This window comes from Bactrocera neohumeralis, chromosome 5 (assembly GCF_024586455.1).
Source record: "Bactrocera neohumeralis isolate Rockhampton chromosome 5, APGP_CSIRO_Bneo_wtdbg2-racon-allhic-juicebox.fasta_v2, whole genome shotgun sequence".
In the NCBI taxonomy this organism is placed as follows: Eukaryota; Metazoa; Arthropoda; class Insecta; order Diptera; family Tephritidae; genus Bactrocera; species Bactrocera neohumeralis.
Genome location: NC_065922.1, coordinates 10632880 through 10646517, shown reverse-complemented (window position 1 = coordinate 10646517; position 13638 = coordinate 10632880). Strand labels below are relative to the sequence as shown.

Here is a 13638-nt window from a genome sequence, read left to right as displayed (position 1 = left end):
TTAGAGCGACTACCAATTAAAATATGGTTCAGAAGACAGAAAGCATGGCCTTTTTTTCTTTTATGTACATATAAAAGCTCTACTGTTCTTTGTAAAATATATTGTGACAAAAAAGTAGCCGGAAATTGATATTATATTATTGCTCATTGTTTTTTTTCGATATTCGTGGTTTGTGCATCATGAGTTTGTACCGGAGGGACAGACAGTCAATAAGGAGCTCTATTGAGGAGTTGTCGAAAACGGCCGGAATTGTGGAAGAGCAACTCATGGATTTTACTCGAGCCGCGATTATGACCGAATTTAAAGCCAAAAACGCAATGAATACCATCGATCAACCACCGAATTTGGCTCCATGTGATTTTGTCTTGTTCCCCCAACTAAAATTGCCGCTCCGTAGAACCCGCTTTCAGTCGATAGAAGATATAAAACATAGTTCGTTGAAGGAGATGAAGGCCATCCCCAATAGAATTTATATTACAGATTTCTTCTGAGATTAAAAGAGCTTATGAAAAGTGTTTCGAGGACTGGAAAAATCGTTAGTATAAGTGATTTATAGCTGGTGGGGACTACTTTGAAGGCGACAAAATAAATATTGATGAACAATTTAAATATTTTGCGTTTTATTTACAATTTCCGGGTACATTTTTGTCAAGGATTTGTGAAATTAATTTTGAAGATTATTTCCACGATTTTGGGATTCATATTATCATATTCAGGTACTAATATAATTTATTTTCAATATGGCAACGCTCTTTCGGCAATGATTCCAAAATTTTGGAAAGAAAATTTTACAATATTACAAAAATAATAACAACATCCAAATGTGAAAATATTGAATAAAATACAAATCTATGAAAAACATGGAAAAAAACTGTACAACAAAACATTTAAATTAATAAATCAAAGATATTTTAATCCGAACTCAATTAGTTGCACTTATTTTCATAATATTAAAATATAAAAAATGTCAAAGTTTTCAAAAAAAAAAGAAAAAAAAAACAAAATCATTAACTTTAAGTTAAATTCAAAAATATAAATTTCCTGTTTTCTTGAAATTGTTAAAAAAAACAAAAAAAAACAAAAAAAAATGCAAAATAAATTCGAAACCTGTTTATATATAACTCATACTCATAAGTAATTGGAAGAAAGCAAATTAATAAATATGTAATATGTGTAAAGTGCAGAAGTGTGTGTGAAACAAAATTGCAGTGTGTTCAAACAAGATTAAACTCTTGCGTATAAGAAATACCAATTCTCCCGTAAAATTGTGCAATAAAATTTTGCAACAAAATATAATTATTTTCAAAATTTTGCCACATTCCAGAGTGTGTTGGTGTGTGTATTTGTGTTTTTCATATGTGTGAGAGCAGAAAGTTGTGCATAATTGTTAAAAAGGTAATAATAAAAACAAAAACATAGAAATCAATGCAAATAATTTGAAGAAAAATCAAATTTCGAAACACGAAAATATAACAGGATATGGTCAAAACGCAAAAATATACAATATATATACATGTAGGTATGTACAATTGCTGTATATACATGTATTTGTATTTGTAAGCGTTCAAAACCAAAACGAAAGCAAAAATTCAACTCTGATGTTTACCCTAAATTTCCACTGGGAGTACGTAATTGGCAATTTCTTATCTTTACTAGTATTTGTACTACTTTGTAAGAGACGCTTAGAGACCTCATCGGCATTCAGCTGCGGCGTGCTGTTGCTTTTACCGCCGGCGCTGTTGCTATGGCCGATGCTGTTGCCGTACGCATGCGTGCGTCCGTTGTGCATCGCCATGACTTGGGCCGCAATAGCCGCATCCGCTTGGTCGCCAGCACCCAGGCCAGGTCCATTGTTGCCATTTGCATTGCTCGCGCTATTGTTGTAGTGCTCCAAAGCGGATGAGTGGCGATAATTCAGATTATATGGCAAACGGCTGTTCGGATTGTTCATTGCCGCCGCCGCCGCTGCCGCAGCCGCCACTGATGCATTGCTGCGGCTGCTGCCGTTTTCTGAGCGCAAACTGCGGCGCTTTGATGGTGTATCTTCGCCGGCTAGGTCCACCGCCGAGTGGTAGATGGTGTTGCGTGATTGGGAGAGTGATTTACGGTGTGCGGCAGCGACGGCGGCTGCCGCCTCAGAATCTGCCAGCGAGATTGTATCGAAGTAGAGGCTCTCCAGGTCGTCCATCTCCGATTCGGGATATTCAACGAAATCGTTTGTGCGCACTATGGTGTGTGGATTTGTGGTGGTTGGGGGAAGAGAGAAAAATATATTTAGTGATTGAATTGCATGTTGGAACTATATTTAGTTTAGTTTGTTATTAACAATTTGTTATGTGTTTTTAAACAGATATATTTATGTATGTAAATATAGTTTTGTGATGAAACATGTGGTATATAACAACAAAACAAGCAGCGAATAAAAATTGAAATGTCATGCAAGTATTTGTTTACGTTATCCAACACCAAATGTCATGCTTCAATGAATCGATGCGCTTAAATGAGTTAGCAAGCTGAGATCTGATGAATTAAAGACTATAATTTTGGATTCCCGAACTTAAGGTATTCACTCGGTATTGAAAATAGTTATTATTTTAATTTTCGGAACACAAAGTTGAGCTTCTTGTCTTATGGAAGTCGCTGTAGTTCACAATAGAATTTATATTACAGATTTCTGCTGAGATTATATTATGTTAAAGATTGATAATATAACAAAACCCAAAATAGTTCCAATATAAATAGTGATATATAGTCTTAAAAACAAGAAAAAGCGTTAACTTCGGTTGCACCGAAGCTATAATACCCTTCACAAGAGTATTTCTGATAATGTAGAACTAAATCGGAAAACATAACCGGTCAATATCTAACAAGGAAGGGTTAACTACGAGTATAACCGAATATTTCATACTTCTGTAACTTGCAGGGAATAAAGTCAGGGAAATGCCTTCAGGTACATAAGACTTGTTAGCTATATGGAGTCTAAGGCAAGTATTTACATAATTTTATTCATTCTAAGCACAAGGATGCACCGTTATAAGAAAAACACGCTCTCTCAATTTTATGAAGATAACTCATTGGCTGAAATATTCGGTATAAAGGCACCCGATAGTTCGAAAATCGCCGAGTTTGGTTGAAACTGGTAGAACAGGTACCGAGATATGTGATCGTACTTAAAAGTGGGCGGTTTAGGAGATACTCGTATGTACATTAAACTTTCTGTAGAGCGAGGCCAAGCCCACTTTTTTTTTTAAATCTTTTCCCCCACAGGTGCCCCTTGCTACTACAATCACCTGCAAATATTTAGTTCTTATTTATGGGTCTTTATACGTCCTCGATTAATGGTGTTTTGTGGACGTAGATGGTCAAGAAGAAGATTGCACGCAGACTGCTTTATGTAGTCCTTTGTAAAGGTAGAAAAGAAGAACTCCTGTGTTCGAACTTATAAATTAGCAAAACGCTTAGTGGCTAAGGCAAATTTGCACAGGCGTTTAATTTCTATTCTCGCCAGTTCGCTGGTATGTCTGAAGGTATGCGCTCCCAGGTGTTTAAGTCTTGCCTACCTAAACGCGGGACAGTCAAGAAGAAAGAGTTGAATTGTTCCCACCTCGTCTTCTTCCATACAGCTTCTGCAGATGGCGTCTGGGTAGATTCCCAGGCTTACAGCTTGGTCGGCAATGGCCTATTAAAAGCCCCAAACTATAATCCATCCCTTTTTCAAGTCTTTCGACCACACTTAAAGAGAAAATAATATCCACAGAATGAAAAATCTTGCTCTTGGATCTTCATTTTTTAGTCGATAGATGCTGATTAAACCTCGTTTCCCTTGTAATTTATCGAAAAGTATCGAGGTCAGAGCCGCAATTCAATTTCTATGAAAAGAAAAATTTCCACAATGCTACAAGATAAGATCTCAATGAAGGTTATATATGTTCCGACATCATAACCAGCTGAGAGCTGCAAGTTTGCTCACAACTCAGCACGAATATATCGCTATCAGCTCTGCAGCATACGTGTATTACTTTCCAGTGGGGGACGGAGCTGCGACTGTGAATGTATAGATATGTTATACAGTTTGAAGGATTTGGAATTCTTACTTTATATAATACATGTAGGTATAGTATGAAATCAAGAAAGTTATCAATAACATTGTAATTAATTACATTACATTAGTACCAGCAGACGGTGTCCATATTGTCCTACTTTAAAATCAGAATTTGCAAAATGCAAGATAAGAAAGAAAGCCAGACAAGACCCGATTCGCTACACTCAAAGAAATTTGATATCAAGTACCTATGTATATTTAAATCTAAAGGTTACTACTTCAACTTGTGCCTTGCATCTCGAGAGCCGGTTTTCATATGAGTAAGCAGCCACAATTAATACAAGTGACGTAGCCATTGTGTGGAACAATAAAGCTAGTTTTAACCAGAATGCAAATAGGTATTAAATCCATACAGTTGTGATAATAAAAATAGAAGTAAATAAGTTTTGGAACACAGAACTAAGCAGCTTGCGAAGGGAGCCTCAAATATCAAAGCAGTGTATGTGAATGTGGAACTTATGTAAATACTTCAATATCATGGTAAAAAAGTGTTATCCTGAAACGTTGTATGGCAAATTTACTTATCTAAGAGAGTTTTATAGTGAAGTATCTTTGATTGAGTCAGAAAACATATTTATTATTTTGCGAAGAAATAGACTTAAGAGAAAAAAAGAAAATATCATGAGGAAAATATCATATATGAGGGATTAGTTCGCATATGTGTAGACGAATAGACAAGCAGACGGAAATCCGTACTCACGACAGCCGGGTCTAAGTAACGGGAACGGCCCCGAGTTATTATCCGGTCAAGGACTGTCAACTCAGCACCTTTTTTCGAAATTACTTCAGAAATATTTTCTGGCGCTACAACAACAACGGACGGACAAGGCGAAATCGACTCAGCTCGTTACGCTGATCATTTACCGGGTGATCCAAGTAGAGCTACTTTTTCAAAAGTCTTGCTGTCATGATTTTTTATTCAGTATTGTTTGGCATTTCATCATAGAGAGACTTACGGTTAAACAATGTTTATAAATCACTCAACTTTGTTAAAAAAAATCATGTTCTGTAGAGTATGTGTCTCGCGCGCTCCGCTCAACTTATTTGCAACACCATTATCTAACTCGAAACCCAGCATTAATTATTGGCTTGAAGAAAATATAGCAGCCTTAGCGCAGAGTGTACACGAAGACCGTGGAGAGTCGTTCGCAGCAACTCGGACTGACCTCCCCAAGGGACGTCGCTTCCCTTCTATGGGCTCTTGAAAAGTTCCAAGAAGATGCGACGTTTTCAAGCCAAATTTTGTTTAATTTCTGGCTCAATGGATATGTAAACAAGCAAAGATCGTGTGATATCATACCGTTAGACTTTTTTTCTGTGGATATGTGTAAGGTCTAAACTCTATATGGACAATCCCGCTTCGATTCAGGCCTTGGAAGAAAATATCGCGCGTGTCATTCGCCAGTTACCAGTCAAAATGCTCAAACGAGTCATCGAAAATTGGACTCAACGGTTGGACCATCTGAGACGTAGCTGCAGCTAACATTCGAAAGAGCTAATTTTCGAAAAATAAATGCCAAAGAATGTTCTTTCGAATGATAATAAATAGTAAGTAGGGAATCTCGAAAGGGATCACCCTTTATATACGTAAATATATATTTTATACAGTCTCCGAAGTTTCTTTTTGGGTGTCACAAACATCGTAGCAAACTTAATACCCTGGGTATAAAAATGAAGAAATATTTTCACTCCCTTATTGATCAGCTGATAGTTTTATACATTCATATGATAGATAAAGATAATCATAATGTGCCAGGGAGCGGCAAAGACGTCAGAATCAATAATGTCCCATTACGAAAACTTCGATTTTTTGTTATTTTTTTAATATTAATTTTTTTCCTCCAAAATTGTACTGTGTATTGTGTTCGATGTGCTCATTAAACTATTACTTGCATTGACCACACCTTTTTTATGCGTATTTTATGCTCTTTGATGAAAAAATTTGAATTTTGTCGTTATTAAACCAAATAATTATCTTCCGTACCACTTTATTTTATAAGCTAGTCACTGAACACACCGAGGAATTTAAAAAAATCACAATCTGTGCTAATGTCTGGGACGTGAAAGAACTGAAATTTTCAAATAACTGAACTGTATTGCCTGACAGATTTCTAATACAGCCCATCCGCTACTATTTTTATGAACGCAACTGTATTTAAAGTTAACAATTAATACACTGTTTGTGTGTGGGTATATTAAGCACAATTTTTTAGTTTAAACTCTTTTACATACTAATATATAATAGGTTGTCAAAAAAGTCTTGCGGTATTTTCGCTAGTTGGCGCCGAAATCGCGTAGTTCTAGTTTTATTCGTCGCATCGGGTCATGCTATACCTTTTTGGAAAGCTCATTTCACGCGCTAACACGTGTTTGATTGATTGTCGTTTCTTTTAAGTCGTTCGTGAGTTATAGCGTCGCGAACATGGAGTAAAATAAAGAGAAAATACGGCATATTTTACAGTACTACTACGATAAAGGCAAAAATGCATCTCAAGTCGCCAATAAAATTTGTGCAGTTTATGGACCCGGTACAGTTTCCATTTCCACCGCACAACGATGGTTTCAACGGTTTCGTTCTGGTGCAGAGGTGGTCGAAGATGCGCCACGCTCCGGAAGGCCTGTCGTCGAAAATTGCGATAAAATCGCTGAATTGGTCGAAAGAGACCGGCATAGTAGCAGCCGTAGCATCGGTCAAGAGCTTGGCATGAGTCATCAAAAGTTCATTTCAATTTCAATAAAAAAAAATTCAATAAAAATACCGCAAGACTTTTTTGACAACCCATTTCATATGTACATACATAGGTTGCATATACATATGTATGTATATATACATAACTAACTATGTATCTAATCACCACTTAATCAGAAAAAAATACAATAAATTTTCACTTTCTGTAGTTCAATCCAATTAAACAACTCAATACAACAAAATGAAGAAGTAAATAAATAAATGAAAAGAACAATAAATTGACGCTAGCTAGGTCAGCGGCCACTGATTGTTGTTGGTGCAATGTATTATTATTTACTTGAGTATATTTGAATAAAGATATATATACATATACACACATTATATGGATGGGAGTAAATGCGAAAGCCGGAGGGACATTGGTTAATTCAATTTAAAAATTTTATTTTTGCTGAAAATAAAAATATATAGATGTAAGTATATACATGTAAGTACATATGTACATATGTATATTATGAATTGAAAGCTCGTTTCATTTACTTCTCCAGCAAACTGGGTACATGACATTGCTCTTGTTGACGTATTTGGAAGCATAGAAATTTTGTTGTTGTTTTTTTTTTTGGTGTTGAATAAAATATTACTTGCCGCCTATTGTTATTGTTATTGGACAGCTGCGCGCCTAAGCAACAACCACTTTGTGTTATATTTTTCATTCCTAATGCTTTTTTCAACAGCTCTATGCAGTCATAAAGTCTAAAAATAAAGCTGGCGGCTATTTTGGATCGACAATAAACTTGGAGGCAAAGCATATAGACAATGCAGAGCGCGCGCCCATTGTCAAATAGGCAAACTGAAATTGGGGGAGCAATGCAGGAAGTGTACCTAACGAGTATAAACAAATACCTGTAACAAAAATTAGAAGTAATGTGACGATATCTTAATTTTTTACTGGTGCAATTTGGGAGAAAAAATTTCAAAATTGGCGGATTTGAAAGGCTAATAAATATTTTTTGAAATTTCAATATGCATTACATAATTATAAAAATCAAAAAAGCTTATAAATACGATTTTTCAAAGATTTGAAAACTTTTGGAAAACTATATTTTTCAAATAAATGAAAGTGGAAAGAATAAAACACATTTTTTGGAAGCATAAAAATATCAAAACTAAGAAATTTCTTTACGAAAATTAGAAAAAAAAATTTCGAAAACAATAATTTCGAAAATTGCAACCGTTATAAGTTAATAAAATTCTCCAATTATACGAATATTATTGTATTATTATTTATTGTTTTAAAAACATTATACTTGGAACGACTTGTCCTCGCAAAGTTTACTGTCCAAAGTCGAAACAAATTCAAAACTCTTTATATATTTCAAATATTCATAGCGTTAATCACCTTTTTTGGAAGGATAAAAAATTAGAGTAAACAAGTAAGGAAGGGCTAAGTTCGGGTGTCACCGAACATTTTATTCTTGTTAAAGTGATAATCGGATTTCAATACGTCATTTACATGTTTTTCAAATAATTTTTGTAAAGTTTTATTCCGCTATCATCATTGGTTCCTAATGTATGTATTATACAGAGAAGGCATCAGATGGAATTCAAAATAGCGTTATATTGGAAGAAGGCGTGGTTGTGAACCGATTTCACCTATATTTCGTACATGTCATCAGGGTGTTAAGAAAATATTATATACCGAATTTCATTGAAATCGGTGGAGTATTTCCTGAGATATGGTTTTTGGTCCATAAGTGGGCGAGGCCACGCCCATTTTCAAAAAAAAGCCTGGATGCAGCTTCCTGCTGCAATTTCTTCCGTAAAATTTAGTGTTTCTGACGTTTTTTGTTAGTCGGTTAACGCACTTTTAGTGATTTTGAACATAACCTTTGTATGGGAGGTGGGCGTGGTTATTATCCGATTTCTTCCATTTTTGAACTGTATATGGAAATGCCTGAAGAAAACGACTGTGTAGAGTTTGGTTGACATAGCTATAGTAGTTTCCGAGATATGTACAAAAAACTTAGTAGGGGGCGGGGCCACGCCCACTTTTCCAAAAAAAAATTGCGTCCAAACATGCCCCTCCCTAATGCGATCCTTTGTTTCAAATTTCGCTTTAATATCTTTGTTTATGGCTTAGTTATGACACTTTATAGTTTTCGGTTTCCGCCATTTTGTGGGCCATTTTTTGGGGGCAGTAACCTTCTTATGGAGCCAAGAAATACGTGTACCAAGTTTCATCAAGATATCTCAATTTTTACTCAAGTTACAGCTTGCACGGACGGACGGACGGACGAACAGACAGACATCCGGATTTCAACTCCACTCGTCACCCTGATCACTTTGGTATATATAACCCTATATCTGAAGTTTTAACTTACAAACAACCGTTATTGAACAAAACTATAATACTCTCCTTAGCAACATTGTTGCGAAGTAAAAAAGTTTAGAAATTATTTTTCGGCAAATCAAAAAAAATATTTCTAATGCATATTTTCGAAATTTCTAAAGTATTAAATTTAGAAAAAAACACTAAATATACGAAAATTAGAAAATATAAAAAAGAATTAAATTAATTATCAATAATCAAACTTCGTTTTTGAAAAGTATCACCTCGGAAATTTTACTTTTCAAAGTCGAAACAAATTCAAAATTCTTTATGTATTTCAAATACTCAAAATGTTACACATTTGTGCGGAAAATTCGGTACCTCCCAAAGCGTTTTGAGTAAGATTTAAAAATTTCTTAACACACTTCGTCTGCAAAAATTTTCAAAAATATGAAATAATCAAGAAATTTACTAGACTTTTTTTAGAAGATTGAGTTCATTTAAAGATTTCCTTTTTGAAAATAAGAATTGAAAAAAAAATTCTGAAACGGATTTATCAAGCAACAAAGTCCAACAGGGACGCAAATACATCGCATTGCACATATGTATGTTTGTATGTATGTATATGAACATGTCTATAAATGAGTGGGCATAAACAAAAGCAACAGAGCGTGCTGCAGTTGAATCCACTATATGCCAATATAAATGTGTGTATATAAATTGTGCTTCCAATGATTATATCCAGAATTGCCAGAACCGGTGACAACTTTTCGTATTTGGCGTTGAGGTGACAAGAGATAAAAATAATCAAATAAATAAACAATAAAAAAGTTAAATTAAAATATATTTACACGTTGAAGCATAATATGACGAATCACATAACTATTAAACTGCAGTAGCTAGAAAAAGAAAATTTTGCAAATATTAATTATTTTCAATATAGTTTGTGAGGTTATTTTTTGAATAAAAAAATTTTCATACAAAAATTTAATTTTGTTCAGTCAGTTTGTATGGCGCTATATGCTCTTGTAGTCCGATGGGCACAAAATATATGGAAGAGCTTGCGCAAGAATTTTTAAAATAACTTTTTTATTTTTTCTTGATATTATTATTTATTTTCTTGTTCAGAAACCGCAAACTGAAAGCTAAACTTTAACTTAACTTTGTGCATGTTAGAGAGAATCATATTCTCAGAATTTTTGGCAAAAACTTCAGCATAATATATTTGTAAGAGAAAACTTCCGCAGAGTTGAAGACATCTTCCACAAATTGAGATTTAAACACGCTAACTGCTAATTTCTCTATCATCATCTCGAAAATCATCTGTATTTCCGCCATACAATTTCCCCAAAAGGCTTGATTTTACTGTTAGAAGCTCAGTTAAGCTTTAAAACAAATAATTAAAAATATATAAATGTATTATGAGGGAAATGTAGTTATGTATGTACAGAAAACGTGATCACCAAGTAGAATTTTATTTAAGAACGGCAAATAGACACACAAACATACAACAATAAAAGCTGTATCTATAAGTTTTATATACATGATGAATAAAGAACAGATGGTTTATATAAGAAATGCGCGAGAAAGCCACTGAAAATATATACAAACTACTTTTTATTCAAAAGTGCTTATATGTGCTTATAAAGAACGTCTGTGGTATGTATGTATGAGCCGCGTGCTTTTTAAAAATTTACATATGAATGCTTAATTTGTATAATATATGTGCGTATGTAAGCATTTGCGAAAAGAAGATTTTTAGCAAAATAGCAAAAACAGTAAATATTGCAACAACACAACGCTTATAAAGTACTATTTAATTTTCATGTATGTAAAATGCTAAATAAAATCAGTAAAAATATATGAAACTACATTTGTGCGTAAAATTGTTTTTGTTTCACATATACACATAATGCTATATGCATGTGTTTGCGAGTATTGTGTATTTCCATTGATATGCATTAATTACCCGCCGAATACATTTTTGTTGCTTTGTTGTTGAGGTCGAGTTGCTTTCCAGGCCAGTTTATACGCACTACGTCAACACGTAATTCGGCACAATCGCAGTGCTGTTGTTAAACCAATAAGCCGAAAATGAAGATAGAAGCATGGAAACAATGCCTCCAGTTTCAATTTGTAATTATGTTGTGTTTTTCTGTTTTTTATGTTGCACTTTTGTAAAACTTTTTTTAAATTTCTATGAAATTTCTATAGGAAATATGATTACATTCATACGCGTTTACTCGTTTACATGACATTCATAGTCACACTCGCGCCACCAAATTGATTGTCCGTCACAATAGCACCATCACAGCTGCAGATACTTTGTCATTTTCAAGAGCAACACATTGTTCATCATTGTGGGTATCATCACCACCCATATAACCATCATCATCAACGGCAAAGTCTAATTCACTGAAAACACAATCAACGGAAGTCGCATTAAGCGCACAACGGTTTATATAAATTTGTATGTATATTTTTATGGATGATTCACAAAAACAAAAAAAAACACAGTAAAAATTGGCACGCTGAGCTAATTGTAAACACTTGTTAACGCTGAGGAGGCGCATTGATTTGTGAGGCGCTGCAGCATCAAGTGGTTGTGCCCCATATGCCAAATATTATTATAATTTATCACTCTAACGAATATTGAATACGCTTTACGCCACACGAGTGCTACACATTAATATTTATTTCTTTCAAATTTTGAGAATGGCATCATTAACTAAATTGAACATGTGCCGGATTAATTCTTTTTGGTTTTGTTATTCCAGTATATAAGTATATTACACACTATACACACTACAGTCATATAGACCAGCGTACGGTTGTCCGTTGCCCGCACGTGAGACCGGCAAATGGCAAAAGCGCAAACAATCCGCTAGCAACAACGCTCGAAACTTGCCAAACGTACGCGTAAGCCGTCGCGGGTTTACTAAATGTACATTTTATTTTCAAAGCGTTCCAATGCTCCGACACATTGCCGGCGTGCGACGCCACATAGTCATCAGCGTGTGAAGCCAGCGTCGCTCCCCAATTGGCTTTGTGGTCAAGTGTACCGCTTGGGACGCAGTCGCAGCTGTTGCTGTTAAGTCGTTTGGCGTGCGCGCTGCTACTTGTTACAGTTGTTTGTTGCCGCTTTTGGCTTTGCTTTCATTGACCACACTCACTCACTCACTCACTGCTGATCTTTTCATTCAAATGCTTTCATTGTGCTCACCACTGTCTCTTGGCGGGTCATACTCAACCGAGCGTATCATGCTAGGGCATTCGTTCTCAGTTAAGTACTTTAGCGCAGCGTCTTTGGCAATAGCACACAAAAAGTGTTGTTGCTGCGTTAATATAAATGTCTTGGAATGATTTATTTGAAGTGTTTGGTATACGCCGCGGCGAACAGTGAAAATTTTTGTATTGAAATGCGAATAGGGGGAGAATTAGATGGAATAATTGTAGAAGTGGAGGAGTTTTGTGATGGTAAAATAGTGCAATTTATTGAAATTATATTTTCTTGTGTGATTCTTCATACTAAAATGATGGCTTAACTTGTAAATAGGTCAACGGTAGAATTTTATTTATATTTAAGAATCATCTTATGCTTGCTTCTGTACGCAAGCAAGAGCACATGTCGGCATTTTGGTTTGTCGGTGTTCGGATTTGTCGACATTTTGAACCTCGGTATTTTATGCGTATCCCATTTTGAACACAACCCATCAATACCATGACTGAGGTCAATATGGTACAATCCTCTGCGTATGAGGTGATGGAAATTTTTTCTGGTGACTGGGGTTATTTCGAGATATAGTAGTTAAACAGTAGAGGGAAGAGGTCAGCACCTTGTGAAATTCCCTGTTAAATTCTTCTTAGCTTAGAATTTTGAACTGGAATCTGTAAAACTGCATTTATGACTGTAAGTCGTGTGTGTGTTGGTAATGTGCATTTTAAAGAAATCATGTTGATAGTCTGCTAGGCTCAGATGGTGAGTGAAGGTTTATACATATGTATGTATTTATTTAATCATAAATTTTTTTTTGGGTTTAGTACCGATAACAAAATACACAAATTATGGTACAACTTAATACTATATCTTTAATACGCGACTGTTGATAACAAATGTGTTGCATATATGTATGTACATATGTAGACCTTGATCATTTCGGATTACTAGCTTGTTTATGATAAAGTGCAGTGAAGTAAATAACACAAACAGGTGTGCATATTAGCAAACAAACATTATATTTACTTTTCAAAAGAAGCCTTATGTGATGTTAGTATTTAATTATTTGCTAATTTACAGGCTTAAAGTGTAGTTTTGAGAATTAAATAAAACAATAAGGCTATATAATGGTTTTCAATAGTTCTACGCAGATATTAATTCAGAATGTCCTGTTGGAGTCGCTTAAGGAATGTATATGTACATATATGCTATATAAATATTTATTTATTTTATTTATTTATAAAAATTTGACGAAATTATTATAATATTATTTGTTAATTTTTATACAATGTTGATATGTTTAA

General features: G+C 34.6%; 1 protein-coding gene across 7 annotated transcripts in view; it reads right to left on the bottom strand.

The window, feature by feature from the left end:
- The window catches only part of LOC126759048 (anoctamin-1), a 191295-nt gene that overhangs the window by 18315 nt on the left and 159342 nt on the right, over positions 1-13638 (bottom strand). For 4 of the 7 annotated variants that reach the window (XM_050473617.1, XM_050473612.1, XM_050473618.1 and 1 more), the window contains one exon: positions 1607-2226. In XM_050473617.1, coding sequence (XP_050329574.1) covers positions 1607-2188 — 582 coding nt within the window. In that variant the 5' untranslated portion in view covers positions 2189-2226. Of the gene's footprint in view, positions 1-1606; positions 2227-11086; positions 12039-13638 lie in introns of those variants that run through there. The other 3 variants (XM_050473614.1, XM_050473613.1, XM_050473616.1) reach the window with 3 other exon arrangements.